At 42.3% G+C, this 16,666-nt stretch overlaps 1 protein-coding gene across 1 annotated transcript in view; it reads right to left on the bottom strand.

The window, feature by feature from the left end:
- Positions 1-2,314: 2,314 nt before the first annotated feature.
- LOC121863084 (protein crumbs homolog 2-like) overlaps positions 2,315-16,666 on the bottom strand; it is a 55,142-nt gene continuing 40,790 nt past the window's right edge. Inside the window, exons 3-5 of the mRNA XM_042361583.1 lie at positions 13,088-13,221; positions 8,980-9,109; positions 2,315-6,694 (exon numbers count right to left, since the gene is read on the bottom strand). Of these exons, the coding sequence (XP_042217517.1) occupies positions 6,621-6,694; positions 8,980-9,109; positions 13,088-13,221 (338 nt within the window). The 3' untranslated portion in view covers positions 2,315-6,620. The remainder of the gene's footprint in view (positions 6,695-8,979; positions 9,110-13,087; positions 13,222-16,666) is intronic.

The following is a 16,666-nucleotide window of genomic DNA, read 5'->3' as shown; positions in this document are numbered from 1 at the left end:
GTGCAGCTCTTGTACCATTTACTGTTACTTTCAACGCGTCACTCCGTTCCATCCTCTTCTTCCACACGTTCTCAGTTGAAGGTAGAGTTGTCTCACCTGCAACTCCTCCTCCTTCCTCCTTTTCTCACTGTTGCACTTCCCTCAGGCTCTGCCACCGTACATCATGCATCTGCGGCTTCGTATTGCAAATTGAGGAGCCTGCATTATGGGCGCCGCCACAATTGCACCAGCACGGCACAACATGTTGACCAGACTTTAATTTATTCCCACATTATATTGAATTATGATTTTTTCCACAGTAACGAGACCAACATTCACCTTAACATTTCCAGTCCATATGGCCCCACCTGCTGCACTTGTAACACAGAACAGGTCGTTCAATAAACTTTGCAATTCTCCTATATCTTATTCCTGAAATGAATATCTTTTCCGGAACGTCTCCCTTCATCAAGGCGACCACTTGGTTGTTCTCACTCCGGATTCCGTGTAACAGAGGAGAGAATTAACGGCTCCTACTTCACCTCTGCTTCCTGTTGACTGTGGGACTCGGGAGACGTGTGAATGAAGCCTCGACTCCTCCATAATGAACCACTGAACCACCAACTATCCTCGTCCCAGCTTAATAACGTAACAATAACACTATTACTGAACCACAAACGAGAAGAAATAACAACCTTAAGTAATAATAAGTAACCAGTTTACTTAATAAAGGTCAATTACTTATTAGATTACTTAAAATCATCAAGGGGATTCATTTTATATTTCGGATCCTTGGTATTTTGTGGTCCTGGTAGTGACGTCATCAGTGGGAGGACAAATAAAAAATGTTTAGACTATCAATTGGTTATTGTGTTTGTTTGTAGTTGTTAATAGTTTATTTATATAATTATATACGAGGTTTATGATCTAAATCTTGTAAAATGTGAAGTTGTACACACATATACATACACGTGTAGACACTTACACATATACGGAGATGTACACATACACACATACACGTACACAAAACCTAAACACAAACATACCTCACCTCAACACCACTCACCTCACCTCAACACCACTCACCTCACCTCAACACCACTCACCTCACCTCAACACCACTCACCTCTCCTCAACACCACTCACCTCTCCTCAACACCACTCACCTCACCTCAACACCACTCACCTCACCTCAACACCACTCACCTCACCTCAACACCACTCACCTCTCCTCAACACCACTCACCTCTCCTCAACACCACTCACCTCTCCTCAACACCACTCACCTCTCCTCAACACCACAATAATCTAAAACAAGAACGTAAGGAAGAAATTGCTCTAAAAATGTAAATCAATTGAAATTACAAGAAACGATGAAATTACAGGAAGTGGATACAAATGGCTGTCTCGTTCACTAGTAATGGAGTTTGGTCTAGGATGTGAGGGTAATATACTCATACAGACACACATACACACATACGTACAGTACACAGACACACATTCAGTACACACACACGTACGTACATTACCTTAGCAGTAGATTCGAGGTGGTGACCCATGGTAGACGTAAACAGCTTGTCGTCAATATCTGTGGCGTCAAATTCGTTCAAATCCCCACAGAGGTGAGCCCATGGGTACCTTACTCTGAGGTGAATGGTGTGTGAAGGAGTCGACTGTGTGAAGGAGTCGACTGTGTGAAGGAGTCGACTGTGTGAAGGCGTCGACTGTGTGAAGGAGTCGACTGTGTGAAGGAGTCGACTGTGTGAAGGAGTCGACTATGTGAAGGAGTCGACTATGTGAAGGCGTCGACTGTGTGAAGGAGTCGACTGTGTGAAGGAGTCGACTGTGTGAAGGCGTCGACTGTGTGAAGGAGTCGACTGTGTGAAGGAGTCGACTGTGTGAAGGAGTCGACTATGTGAAGGAGTCGACTATGTGAAGGCGTCGACTGTGTGAAGGAGTCGACTGTGTGAAGGAGTCGACTGTGTGAAGGCGTCGACTGTGTGAAGGAGTCGACTATGTGAAGGAGTCGACTATGTGAAGGAGTCGACTATGTGAAGGAGTCGACTGTGTGAAGGCGTCGACTGTGTGAAGGCGTCGACTATGTGAAGGAGTCGACTATGTGAAGGAGTCGACAGCACTGATGGTAGACAACAAGACTAAGGCAGGAACCATAAATAAAACACAGTCGTTTATTATTAAAAACATTGTTTGGGAGTAAAAAAGGCACAATGACAGAAGATTGTCCGCTAGACACATGTTGAATCCTTCTACCGTCAGGGGGTGGGGGGGGGTTGGAGGGAGGGGGTTGGAGGGAGGGGGTGGGGGGTGGTGAGGGGTGACATGCAGAACACGAAAGATCATATTTTTTTTTTACATTCAAGTCCTTTGGTTAACAGTATATACTAAACGGTGTCCATTGATATCATAACAGTGATTTTTTTTTAATAGCTGCTTCAGTCAGCTCCATGAATGTAAATCCATATTTACTTGACTCACTGAACTGATCTGATGCAGCTTTATGACCTGACTTCGGGTCACCCATAGACGGATGACCTGTGACGTAAGAGGAGATATGTCATAAAGGTGTATTATATCATTAATTAAATAAGAACAAATCTCATTAATCTTCATGGCTTTGCTTCGAAGAAATTACTTATTTTTTATTAGAAATAATCAGTTTATATCAATAATTAATTGGAATAAACTTCAGTAATTAAACAGAATAAATCTCAATAATTATCATAGTTTTTTAAAAGTAATTACTCAGTTTATAACACTATTATAAATGGATACCAAACAGCATAATATTTCTCCACTGTTTCTGGGACACTTTTAACCCTAACTAAACACTATTAGACATAACATACACTTCCTTATGATACGTGTGGTGACGTTACACACAACAGTAATCACTTAATGATACGTGTTTACTATTTACCATCCCTCGAGGCTCTCCTATGCTGTGTGGTCGAGCTGTATAGTCACCCCTTAAAATGTCCTTTCTCCTCTCCCTCCCCCGAACCCACGAACCCCAAGATTCAGATTCGTGAACCCGGAGCCGTAGATTGGTATATTATTCTATCTATAATTGCTTCGGACTCGTGAGTTTGAATCTCTTTGGGTTCGTGGGATCAAGAGGAGAGGAGAATGGATTTTTAAGGGTGACTGTTGACCCATACACCTCACCTTAGGTACAAGTGATATGTTGATATATACAAACATTAATTGATTATGTATTAACTCCAGAGTGTCTTATCCATGAATTTTCTAAGGGCTATGATGAGTTGGATGATTAATTTGTCTATCAAGCTGGATTTGTTGTCTGGTCTGATTAGTTTAAGATGTTGTTGTAATGTTGACGTGAGCTGTACAGTAGACGAAGGACCCATGATATAAAGAATCAGTTTTGGGTATAATTTTCTCGTGTTGTCAGAGTGAGGATAAAATGAGAGTTGTTTTACTATGAATGCTCTCTAGTAAAGTCACAAGTTTCCTGTGTAATAAAGCATTCAAGGTGACACAGCCTCCGGAGTTGTCCCACGGGGTGACCAAAACAGTTCACCAGCCGGAGGAAATTGTCTTGTGACTGTGAGACGCAAAATTGCACATGAAGTCAGCAAGAAGTTGTATCCTGACTCAAAAAAATATACACTCCATGGCTGAACTTGTTTCATGCATATCTGACAAGACTAAGTAGAGTGCAGTCCGTGTTATGCCGTCAGATAGAGTCTCTCTGATGAAATTCGCTACGTAAAATACCTCACAAAACTCCCTAAGTGGCAAAAACTTCCAGACAACCACGAGACTTGAAGCAACTTGTTTCCCCAGTCGCTAGGAGAACACAGCACCCAGAGTAGAGTAGGTTTTGTAGTGTGTCTAGTCTCCCACAGCAGCGAGTGATGGTCGTGGTTCCCCCAGATAACATTGGATGAGTTCAAGTTCACACAAGAGCTGCCGTGTGAGGATGTGCTAATTGCTTGGCTCTCCTGACGATTCCTAGGTCAATGACGGGCCGGACGCTCATTCAGAACGAGACGGTCTAAATATAGGCCCCCCTCGTGGGTCTATTTTCCTGTTAGAATGGGACCTATTAAGACTGGGGTCTGCTAAAATAGGGTCTATTGTAATTGGGGCCTGGTAAAATAGGGCCTTTTAAGAGTGGGGCCTGGTAAAATAGGGCCTTTTAAGAGTGGGGCCTAATAAAATAGGGTCTATTATCAATGGAGCCTGCTAGAATAAGGTCTATTATGACTGGGGCCTGTTAGAATGGGTCGTGTTAAGAGTGGGACCTACTAGAGTGGGATCTATTAAGACTGGGGTCTGCTAGAGTGGGTCGTGTTAAGAGTGGGACCTACTAGAGTGGGGTCTATTAAGACTGGGGTCTGCTAGGATGGGGCCTAATCAGACTTGGGCCCCAATTTAACGTTACAATCATTCAGACGCGACACGTAATCACACCAGAACATTTTGATTAGCAAAATATTGATGAAGGAATCCAAGACCCACAGAGGACCCACGGAACCTAACCCACGGGACCCACAGGAACCCACAGGAACCCACAAGGACCCCCACAGGACTCACAGGAACCCAAAGAGCCCATATATCCCAAACACAGAACCCACAAGAACCCACCAGAACCCACAGAACCCACACACATAACCCATGGTAGAGCTATAAGAGTTATGGAGTCATTCAACATATTCATTTCGGCGTTCAGAAATTTGTGATATTTTTTCTGTTCACTTAATTCCGTTAGTTTGATATATGTGTACAGTGAAACTTTTATTTAACGGACTACATGGAGAGTAAAGTCCGTTATATCGAGGGTTCTGTTATGTGGAACCTCCATATAAAGGACTATACGGTGAAGAAAATCCGTTATATCGAGGGTTCCGTTATGTTAAACCCCATCTAACGGATTATATGGAGAGAGAAATCCGTTATATCGAGGGTTCCGTTATGTTAAACTCCATCTAACGGATTATATGGAGAGAGAAGTCCGTTATATAGAGGTTTCACTTTAAATATAATATATATATGTATATAAACCATACCCTTATAAATCTAAATATACATCAATCACTAATATTTATATAATATAAACACAAACATTCTTAACCGAGTAAATTTTATAATATATATTTTCTTATATAACCAACTGATATCTTTCTTATAGTGTGTTAATATTTTAGTATATGTTAATTTTATCCTTTTTCTTCTTTTTTAAACAAATATTTATCGTAATATGAATGAATCTGTGAAATATTAACTGGTAAATAGTCTTAAAATTTTCATAAATGCTTGAATGTTTTGGTTATTCTTTTGTTTTGGTTATTCTTATGTTTTGGTTATTCTTTTGTTTTGGTTATTCTTTTGTTTTGGTTATTCTTTTGTTTTGGTTATTCTTTTGTTTTAAGTATTCATGACGTATTTATATCGTCTATAGCTGATCAAAAAGTCCCTGTGCACTTGCAATAATTAACAATATAGTTATCACTTGTTATATCTACATTATCATATACCTTATTATACTTAAAATAAATAACAGAACTGGCATCCACTCATAAAATTTACAGTGAACATTTCCAATATTGATTTTAAGAAGAATAAAATAAATACCAAAGAAGATATAACAAGGAACAGATATAGTCTCAATTATTACAGATGCACATGGACTTTTCGATCACCATACAAACGAGTATCATGATGGTAGAAAATTACTACGTGTATTATTATATTAAGTCTTATAAACACAAGACTAATTCACAGTACAGAATTTGTGTAGCCTTATACACTACAGTTTGATTCATATATACAAGATTATTTCATACTACAGAAACCCTTAGCATAAAATACATAATTTACAAAATACAAACTAACAGACTAATCAGAAGACTCCCAATGTTATTTATTGTGTATATTAAGTCACACGTAACTGTTCACGCCCAAGATGTTATGTCTGGTAATATTTTCCAAGAATTATATTAAAAATACAGGAAATTTTGTAGTTGAATGTATTAAATCATACAAAATACAGACTCATTGGAAGAGTGTACTAGTGAGCTTACCTATATCTTGTGGTCTTATTGTAGTGATTACAGGTGTGTCGTGACAACAATGTGCTGGTTTGTTCACCTGTGTTCACCTGTGATCACCTGTATTCACCTGTGCTCACTAGTGTTCACCTGTGATAACTTGTGTTCACCTGTGACCGCCTGTGATCACATATGTTCACCTGTGCTCTCTAGTATTCACCTGTGTTCACCTGTGCTCACTAGTATTTACCTGTGTTCACCTGTGCTCACTAGTATTCACCTGTGTTCACCTGTGCTCACTAGTGTTCACCTGTACTCACTAGTGTTCACCTGTGTTCACCTGTGCTCACTGGTATTCATCTGTGTTCACCTCTGATCACCTGTGCTCACTAGTATTCACCTGTGCTCACTAGTATTCACCTGTGCTCACTAGTGTTCACCGGTACTCACTAGTATTCACCTGTGTTTACCTGTACTCACTAGTATTCACCTGTGTTCACCTGTACTCACTAGTATTCACCTGTGTTCACCTGAGGACCCCACTGACAAAGGTAGTAAACGCAATATTAACATCAGGTGACAGAGATCGGCTTCACTTCACGTCCACTAAATCAACATGCACTCAATGGGGAACTGAGTACTCGGGTCCATGTTGTTGAATTCTTCCGGCGTGGGACATTCTGTGGACACGAAGGTAAGAATTAGTTGGGTTTGGGGACATATAAGGAAGAATTAAATGTGTTTGGGACATGTCAGGAAGAATTAGCTGGGTTTTGGGACATGTCAAGAAGAATTAGCTGGGTTTTGGGACATGTCAAGAAGAATTAGCTGGGTTTTGGGACATGTCAAGAAGAATTAGCTGGGTTTTGGGACATGTCAAGAAGAATTAGCTGGGTTTTGGGACATGTCAAGAAGAATTAGCTGGGTTTTGGGACATGTAACTTAAAATTAATTGGGTTTAGGATATAAAATTCGTTATATGGAGATTTCACTATATATACAACGAACAAAAATGATCAGGATGAGACGCAATAGTAAAGACAAGTTCATCAAAGGAATTACAAAGTTAGAAATAGATTGTTGTCAGTGTATAAAACTGTGTGAGGGTAAATACAATTATATTCAGCCAACGGATTCACTATTACACATACCTGGTCGAGAATTTAATGAGAGCTGTGGTGGTGGTGGTGATGGTGGTAGTAATGGTGGTGGTGGTGGTGGTAGTAGTGGTGGTGGTGGTCAGAACTTCTATTGATTTTTTTTTTATTGACGTGGGGTGGGAGTGTTATGTGTGTGTGTGTGTGTGTGTGTGTGTGTGTGTGTGTATTTATCACCCCCCTGATAAGATACGTGGTACCCAGATTGATGGAGACGACTTTCAGTACGACCTCCAACACAGCCTTAAGTACAATCTCCAACACAGCCTTAAGTACGACATCCAACACTAAGAACGACCTCCAGCACTAAGTACGACCTCCAACACCAAGTACGACCTCCAACACCAAGTACGACCTCAAATACCATGTACGACCTCCAACACCAAGTACGACCTCCAACACACAAACTCAAGTTCTGTAAAACACAAAATTGGGTAAATTCGGCTGGGCTCATGTGCAAAATTTACCGAGAGCTGAGCGAGGCGAGGCGAGGCGGGGCCGGTCGACGTTGGGTCTGGCTAATGGAGCCTCGAGGCTGGCGAGAAGTGTTTGGTGTGGCAGATGAGGCAACGGAATAAAAGAAAAAAAAGGTGATATAAACGAAGAACGTGATAAGCCATACTGATAAACGAAGGAAAAGAGAGAGAGAGAGAGAGAGAGAGAGAGAGAGAGAGAGAGAGATTTAACATGAAATTTACTGGAATATAGATTAACTTTAGGGGTTAGGTTAGGAGGTTAGGTTAGATGGGGGTCAGATCAGGTTAGGTGGGGTTAGGTCAGATTAGGTGGGATCTGGTTAGGTAGGGTCTTGTTAGGCGGGGTCAGATCAGGTCAAATTAGGTTAAGTTCGGTTAGGTTAGATTAGGTTAGGTTCTGTTACGTTAGGTTAGATTAGATTAGGTTAGATTACAGAAAATATATAATCTCACATCCATAACATTAGACAAATTTCCTCTACAACATCTGGATAAACTGGATAAAACAAATTGACTGGATAATTCTTCCCTCTCTAAAGATGATCCAAGATTACTGAGTTGTGTGGGGGATGGATTCAGTCGTTCTCTTTGTCTGGAGTAACAAATAGATTGCCAGGCTCAGTCTTACGGGAGATGGAGAGGGGAAGAGACTACAGCGATGATATTTGGGACACTGACGCAAATATTTGAGACTGACGCAAATATATAGGAGACTGACGCAAATATTTAGGACACTGACGCAAATATTTAGGACACTGACGCAAATATTTAGGACACTGACGCAAATATTTAAGACTGATGCAAATATATAGGACACTGACGCAAATATTTGAGACTGATGCAAATATTTAGGACACTGACGCAAATATTTAGGACACTGACGCAAATATTTAAGACTGATGCAAATATTTAGGACATTGACGCAAATATTTGAGACTGATGCAAATATTTAGGACACTGACGCAAATATTTAGGACATTGACGCAAATAAGACTGATGCAAATATTTAAGACTGATGCAAATATTTAGGACATTGACGCAAATATTTGAGACTGATGCAAATATTTAGGACACTGACGCAAATATTTAGGACATTGACGCAAATATTTGAGACTGATGCAAATATTTAAGACTGATGCAAATATTTAGGACACTGAAGATTAAAAAAATAAGACATAGGGACATACATACATTAAACACGCATAAAGATCAAGACACAGGAACACGTACGTCACCTCACAGGATTATTAGGACATTAAGACACATAAGGATTAGGACACAGGAACTCATACGTCACCTCACATGAATATCAGGACATTAAGACACACTTACTCTTATGGCAGACGTGGCCGTAGTACCCAGTGTTGACACAGAGGCACTGGTAGCCCGGGTCTCGGACTATCTGGGAGCACACGCCAGAGTTCTTACAGGGGGTCGATTCGCAAGGGTCCGCCTTCTCGCCCTGTAGGAGAACTCTATCAGATTACTCGTTATTACAACCACTCTGTCTGCCTGTCTTTTTGTATGTCTGTCTGTCTGTTTGTTTCTCTCTGTTTCTTTTCCTGTCTGTCTGTCTGTTTTATTATATATTAAGAAAGGTGACATCCCACTTACCTTCATGACAGGGTTTAACCTCGACTGCTTAAAACGTTTCCACAAATCCATGAGAGAATTAAATCATCTTGTATAGGCTTCAGATTTATCACTATCACCACTACCTCTATCACCACTAATTATCACCACTAATTATCACCATCATTATCACCACTACCACTACCACTATCACAATTACCACTATATAGCGAGGAAACGTCAGTGCAGAAAATAATAAACTTTCAGACATCAAGAAATAGTGAGATACGTGTCAATATCGTGTACAATATTGTAGTGATATTTATAACCTCTGCTGTGTGGCCTCAAGCATCTAGGAGGCCGAAGAGGTCAATATCCTGTGCTGTCAAGGAGGTCGATGGCCTGTTGGTGACCTCAAATAACCTCACCATCATAGTTGTTGTTCATATTCATTAACATTTTGAATATTGTTTAATGTTTACTAATGTTTAACTTTCTGGAAATATTTATGAGTTTCCCGAATAAAAAAAAAATATTTATCCTTTCCTACACGTAAATTTTTTATGAGTTTACTGCTAACATCACAACAAAGAACATTCGAGTTTAAATTAAAAACAAAATAAAAACAAATGAAACAAGTCTCGTTATATAAATCTTTAGTTAATTAATTAATATTCTAAGCCTTTTCACGTTTTTTTTATCACGTTTCTTTTTTTTTTTTTTTAGACTTTGGTGTTTTTTTGCGGCAAGAGTGAACGTGTCTCTCTTCCAAACACAATTCTGCTTTTTGCTAATTTTCCTCGTATTTACAATTCCCAGTCCGCTCCGATAAGCTTTTGTGCCAACGGAAAATACTATCCATTTTTCCCCAACTGTGAGCAAGAGTTTACACTACAGTAAAACCTCTATATAACGAACTTCTATAATATAATCCGTTATAGGGAAATTCACATCTAACGGACCCTCGATATAATGGCTTTTCATCTCTATATACACCTTAATAGACCCTCCATATAACGGAATTAACGGAATTTTCTCTCCATGTCGTCCGTTAAATGGAGGCTTCACACTGTTTCAGAAGCGAAAAATGACAATAAAAATCTTACCAGGTTAATGACCAGGTTTACACTCAGCCTTCTCTAAATATTTACGCATTATTATTATAAACAGGTGAGTCTTTGTTTGTTTGTTTGTTTGTTTGTTTTTACGCCTCATTAACAATACTGATTCGTTCGTTAAAAATAATAATGATTTTGTTGACTAATGAACTCAGTGATCACGAGAATCCACACAACCCCTCCCCCACCCCTGCCCCCACCTAACCTAACCCCCCCCACCCCGCCCCCAACTCCAACCCCCCCTCCACTAACCTCCCCACCCCGCCCCCAACTCTACCCCCCCCACTTCCACTAATCCCTCCCCCCTCCTCCTTTCACTCTCCTCTTCTGCCCATCCTCTTCCTTCTCCCCACTCTCTCCCCACCACCCCACCCTCCCTCCCCCACCCCCACCTCCCAGATTCTCAGATTCTCAGACGGGGTTCGATAATAGTCACGCAGCGAATGAAACTGGTTCATTTTAGGGCCATTTCAATCGGATGAAATTTTCGCCAATGGCCCACTTAAGCCTATTAGGAGGAGGGGGATGACGACACACACCACACACACACACACACACACACACACACACACACACACACACACACACACACACACACACACACACACACGTTCAGGGGTTACATCGGGTGTTCGACTATAGGTGAAGACATCCAGGCGGTGTCCAAGCATTACCTTTTATTTATTTTATTTATTTATTTTTTTTTTTAAAGGTAAGTCCCAAATTGTTAGTTAATGGATGTAAAGGTGTGTAATTACAGGTAGGTTATGTGTGTGTGTGTGTGTGTGTGTGTGTGTGTGTGTGTGTGTGTTCTTTCAGCACTTTTCTGTCATTTTCCAGACATCATCTTTATCATCACCACCACCATCACCATCACCACCATCATCACCACCACCACCATCACCACCACCATCACACCACCACCACCACGTACTGTTCTCTTACACTTTCACCATTCCATCTCATTCCTCTCTCCCTCTTTAGTGCATTTTTCACCCTATCCTTCCATCTCCTCTTCCTCTTCTTCTTCTCCTTCCCTCTCCCTACTACCATCTCCCTGAATTATACTTTCTCTTTTACACACATCATTCGCCACACACAATATTACATCTCCTCCTCCTCCTCTCTTCCCCCTCCCGTCTTCCCCCGCCCTGCCATCACCGGCCCTGGAGATAAATTAGTTTTCCTTCGTTCTTGCGTCAGGTGAAGGCTCCCCCCCAAACTTTGCTGCGCATAAGTTACACATTAGGGAAATGCCAGCACTCAAAGTTGGACTGTTGGGAGTAATTAAGTTGACCGTGTTGGGTTATCATAGACGGAGGAGAGGTTAAAATAATCTATCATTATAACCTAACCTAATCCAACCTAATGTAATGTAATGAAATGTAATGAAATGTAATCTAATCTAATCTAATCTAATCTAACGTATTCTAACATAATCTAGTCAAGACTAATCTAGCCTAACCTAACATAACCCCAATCTATCCTAACCTAACATAACCCCAATCTATCCTAACCTAACATAACCCCAATCTATCCTAACCTAACATAACCCCAATCTATCCTAACCTAACATAACCCCAATCTAACCTAACCTAACATAACCCTAACCTAACCTAACCTAACATAACCCCAATCTAACCTAACCTAAACTATCCTACCACAAACCTAACTTTAATCTACCCTCGCCCTAACCTAACCTTATCTAACCTAATTTAAACCTCTAACCTAACCTACCCGGAACACAAATCAATTGCATTCAGGAACAGAACGTGTCTAGATCGTGGTGTTTACTCTGACCTAAGACATAACCTCAGTTGAGATATGTGAAGAAAAACTGGAAATATTACCAAGAAAAAGAAGTTGTTGATATTGCATTTTATTGGGATGTGTTGGGGTGGGGTGGGGTGGGGTGGGGTGGTGGTAGGTGGGTGGGTGGTAGGGGTGGGGTTTGGCTGGTATGGGGGTGGCTGTGGGTGTGTGGGTTGGTGGGGTGGGCTGGTGGTGGGTGGGGTGGTGGTTTGGTGGAGGGTGGTAAGGGGTGGGTGGGTGGCTCTGTGATGTCTAGGTATTTTTTGATCAACTGAAGTTATTTGTTGCAAGAAATCAAAAAGTTGTGGAGCTGAAGTTTAATGACCCATCAGGATCAACAACAACAACAACAACAACTTGAGGGCTGTCTAACATTTCCCTTGAGGGCCATTTGACACTCCACTTGAGGGCCATCTGATACTCACCTTAAGGGCTATCTGGGGGCCATCTAACATTTCCCTTGAGGGCCATCTGACACATACCTTAAGGGCTATCTGAGGGTCATGTAAGGGCCATCTGACACATACCTTAAGGGCTGAGGATCATGTAAGGGCCATCTGACACTCACCTCAAGGGCCATCTAAGGGCCGTGACACTAACCTTAAGGACCATTTAAGATCCATGTGACACTCACCTCAAGGGCCATCTGAGGGCCATGTGACACTCACCTCAAGGGCCATCTGAGGGCCATGTGACACTCACCTCAAGGGCCATCTGAGGGCCATGTGACATTCACCTCAAGGGCCATCTGAGGGCCATGTGACACTTCCACCTCAAGGCCATCTGAGGCCATGACACTCACCTCAAGGGCCATCTGAGGGCCATGTGACACTCACCTCAAGGGCCATCTGAGGGCCATGTGACACTCACCTCAAGGGCCATCTGAGGGCCATGTGACATTCACCTCAAGGGCCATCTGAGGGCCATGTGACACTCACCTTTAGGGCCGTCTGACACTGGTCGCGGGTGGAGTAGCGGAAAGAGGTGTCACAACCAAGACCACAGACACACGCCCCATCGTCAATCCGGCATCCCTGAACCAGCTGTTCCGGCTCACACGCCCACGCACCACCTGTGGGCGTACAGAGTGCTTCATGATACAGGCAAGAATACAGTAAAATACCTCTATTTAACGGACTGAATGGAGGGAAATCCGTTATATCGATGTGTATGTGAGTGTGAGTTAACATTGAGTATATGTATAGCTATGAAACCCTTATTTAGTATAATATTGTAACTATAACATCATCATCATCGTCATCGTCATCATCATCGTCATCATCATCATCATCGTCATCATCATTAAGTTACACAATATTTCTACCAAAAGGTGACATCATTCCGTGAGTGTTCTGTGTGATATGAATACATTAATAATTGGCATTAGGAGAATCGTATGAATATTCATATATATATACATAAGAGAGAGAGAGAGAGAGAGAGAGAGAGAGAGAGAGAGAGAGAGAGAGAGAGAGAAAATAAATAAAGTGAGGGTTTTTTCCCCAGCTGCCCCTCAGCGTGTGTTCGTCTGGTGAGAGAACACAGAAACTTTCCTCCTCTCTCACTGTTGATGATGGTGAGGACAACCACCATCTTGCAGCAACCAGGTGAGGACAACTATCACCTTGCAGCACCAGGTGAGGACAACTATCACCTTGCAGCACCAGGTGAGGACAACTATCACCTTTGCTCTGGACTCTTCAGACAGACAGACGTTCATGAATTGTTCCAACATGAGAACCTGTCAGAATCCGCCTTAGTCAGTAGCAACAGGAGACGCTACACAGGTAAGAACTCTCTGTTGGTTGGAATATTTGAAGTTGATGTGACGATACTAAAGGCAGTACCAGTCAGACCCAGAGGGAGAATCAAAGGGAGAATCAGTCAGAACCAGAAGCAACCCAGGCAGAACCAGTCATAACCAATCAGGACCAATCAGGACCAAGCAGAATCAGAGGCAGAAGTTATCGTCATAGATAGTACACCACTGGTCGAGACACTATCCTAACCTAACCTAATCTATCCTAACCAAACCAAACCAAACCTAAACTCACCTACATCAAAGACCCGTGTTGTCTACCCCAAGAGAATACCATCACCCCGAAGTGCACTCTGCCCCGCCACGTATAAAAGAAATGACGCTGTGTCTGATGTGTATTGACAGTCGAGTCACAAGTCAGAGGGTGAAAGTCCTACAGGAGGAAGGAATCTGAAGGAGAGTGCCAGGAACCTACCACAGTACCACATTCCTACCACAGCTCCCTGATAGGTGACAGGGACCTACCTAACCCCCTGACAGATGCCAGGAGCCTACCTAACCCCCTGACAGATGCCAGGAGCCTACCTAACCCCCTGATAAATGCCAGGCTACTAACCCCCCTGATAGATTAGAACCCACCTTAACCCCTGATACCAGAACCACCTAACCCCTGATAGACAAAGCAGGAACCTACCAACCCTGATAGATGCCAGAACCCACCTAACCCCTGATAGATGCCAGAACCTACCCAACCCCCTGATAGGATGCCAGGAACCTGGTCTCCAACCCCTGATATGCCAGGAACCTACCAACCCCTGGAGGATGCCAAAACCTACCTAACCCCTGATAGATGCCAGAACCTACCCAACCCCCCCTGATGCCAGAACCCACCTAATCCCCCCTGATAAATGCCAGAACCTGCTTCAAACCCTGACAGATGCCAGGAACTCTACCTAACCCCTGACAAATGCCAGGAACCTACCTAACCCCCTGATAAATGCCAGGAACCTACCTAACCCCCTGATTGATGCCAGGAACCTACCTAACCCCCTGATAAATGCCAAAAACCTACCAAACCCCCTGACAAACTAGAGAGGCTTCCTGCGTCACAACAAGACTCATCTGCTTAGCCTCATCACAGACAACAACACCAAAGTATATAACAAGGAGAGAACATACCACTAACACCCTCACATCTCCCCCCAACACGACGTGGCTCTGTGCACCCAAGAGGAGGAGGTCACCCAGGGAGTCCCTACTGATCAGACACGCAGCGGTGGAGGGGGACAAGACGACCATTACCCAAAGACCTGATGTAGTTGTTGTAGGTTTATCCTGTTACCACTTCAGAGAGCTCAGCCTTGAAAACATGTTGTTGTGTTGTGTTATAGTGTTGTTGTTGTGTTGTGTTGTTGTGTTGTGTTATAGTGCTGTGTGGTGTTGTTGTTTTGTATTGTGTTGTGTTGTGGTAAATGCCAGAGAAAGTTATTGCTTCCCATTCTTCTATGTGTTTAGTGATTGTGAGGTAGAAAGACAGACAGACAGACAGACAGACAGACAGACAGACAGACAGACAGACAGACACAGACAGACAGACAGACAGACAGACACAGACAGACAGAGCCAATCTCTACACCCTATTTACCTCATTACTCAGCCACGTGATATATAATTTACATCCTAATTACTTTTTTTACTAATTAATTTACCTGTTGGTGACTTAATTAATGGTCTAATAAGTGTAAAACACCTGCCCGGTAATTTATTTATGGAATTGACTCGTCCGTGTGTACATTTGGCCTTACTACCGCACTAAAAACTCCTAATGGGGTCCGTTAATGGGTGCTTCAGGGGTCTAATGGGTTGCTTCAGGGGTCTAATGGGTTGCTTCAGGGGTCTGTCCTAATGGGCTGCTTCAGGAGTCTAATGGGTTGCTTCAGGGGTCCGTCCTAATGGGTTGCTTCAGAGGTCTAATGGGTTGCTTCAGAGGTCTAATGGGTTGCTTCAGAGGTCTAATGGGTTGCTTCAGAGGTCCTAATGGGTTGCTTCAGAGGACTAATGGGTTACTTCAGAGGTCCTAGTGGGTTGCTTCAGAGGTCCTAATGGGTTGCTTCAGGGGTCCTAATGGATTGCTTCAGATGACAACTAATGAGTACTTCAGAGGCCAAATATTGAGTACAGTAAAATGGACTCAATATTATAAGCCAAATATTCTCTTGACATTAGTTGACAAATCCAACAGTTTGTCCCAGAATGTGTTGAGTTGTTGAAGAGTTATATTAATGAGTTAACTAATACACCTGGACGTGAGTTATAGCAGTAGGTTAATGAGGTAAATGGTATAATCACTGAACTAGCTATAATTTCGTTTTCCAGGGGATTATATAGTATCGGAACTGTGACCTGAATGACATGAATTTAACCTTTGAGCTTTGGGCCACGTACAGGAAGCAGCTAAGGTCCACAATGTCATTATAAACTAACGATTAAGAGACACTCGGTACATTGGCCCTAATACTGTCCCTCTGATCGTCACTGTGTGTGTGTGTGTGTGTGTGTGTGTGTGTGTGTCGTTCTCACTAACACCACAAGAGCATCAGCACTACATGACCCCACAGACAAGACTACAACACAAGTCTCTCTCCAACCAATGTGAAATATTTATCAGGTTTTATAGTTAATTTGTGTGTCTCTCTCTCTCTCTCTCTCTCTCTCTCTCTCTCTCTCTCTCTCTCTCTCTCTCTCTCTCTCTCTCTCT

Source organism: Homarus americanus, unplaced genomic scaffold (genome assembly GCF_018991925.1).
Source record: "Homarus americanus isolate GMGI-L3 unplaced genomic scaffold, GMGI_Hamer_2.0 scaffold54679, whole genome shotgun sequence".
NCBI lineage: Eukaryota > Metazoa > Arthropoda > Malacostraca > Decapoda > Nephropidae > Homarus > Homarus americanus.
This window is presented reverse-complemented; position numbering and strand designations above follow the sequence as displayed.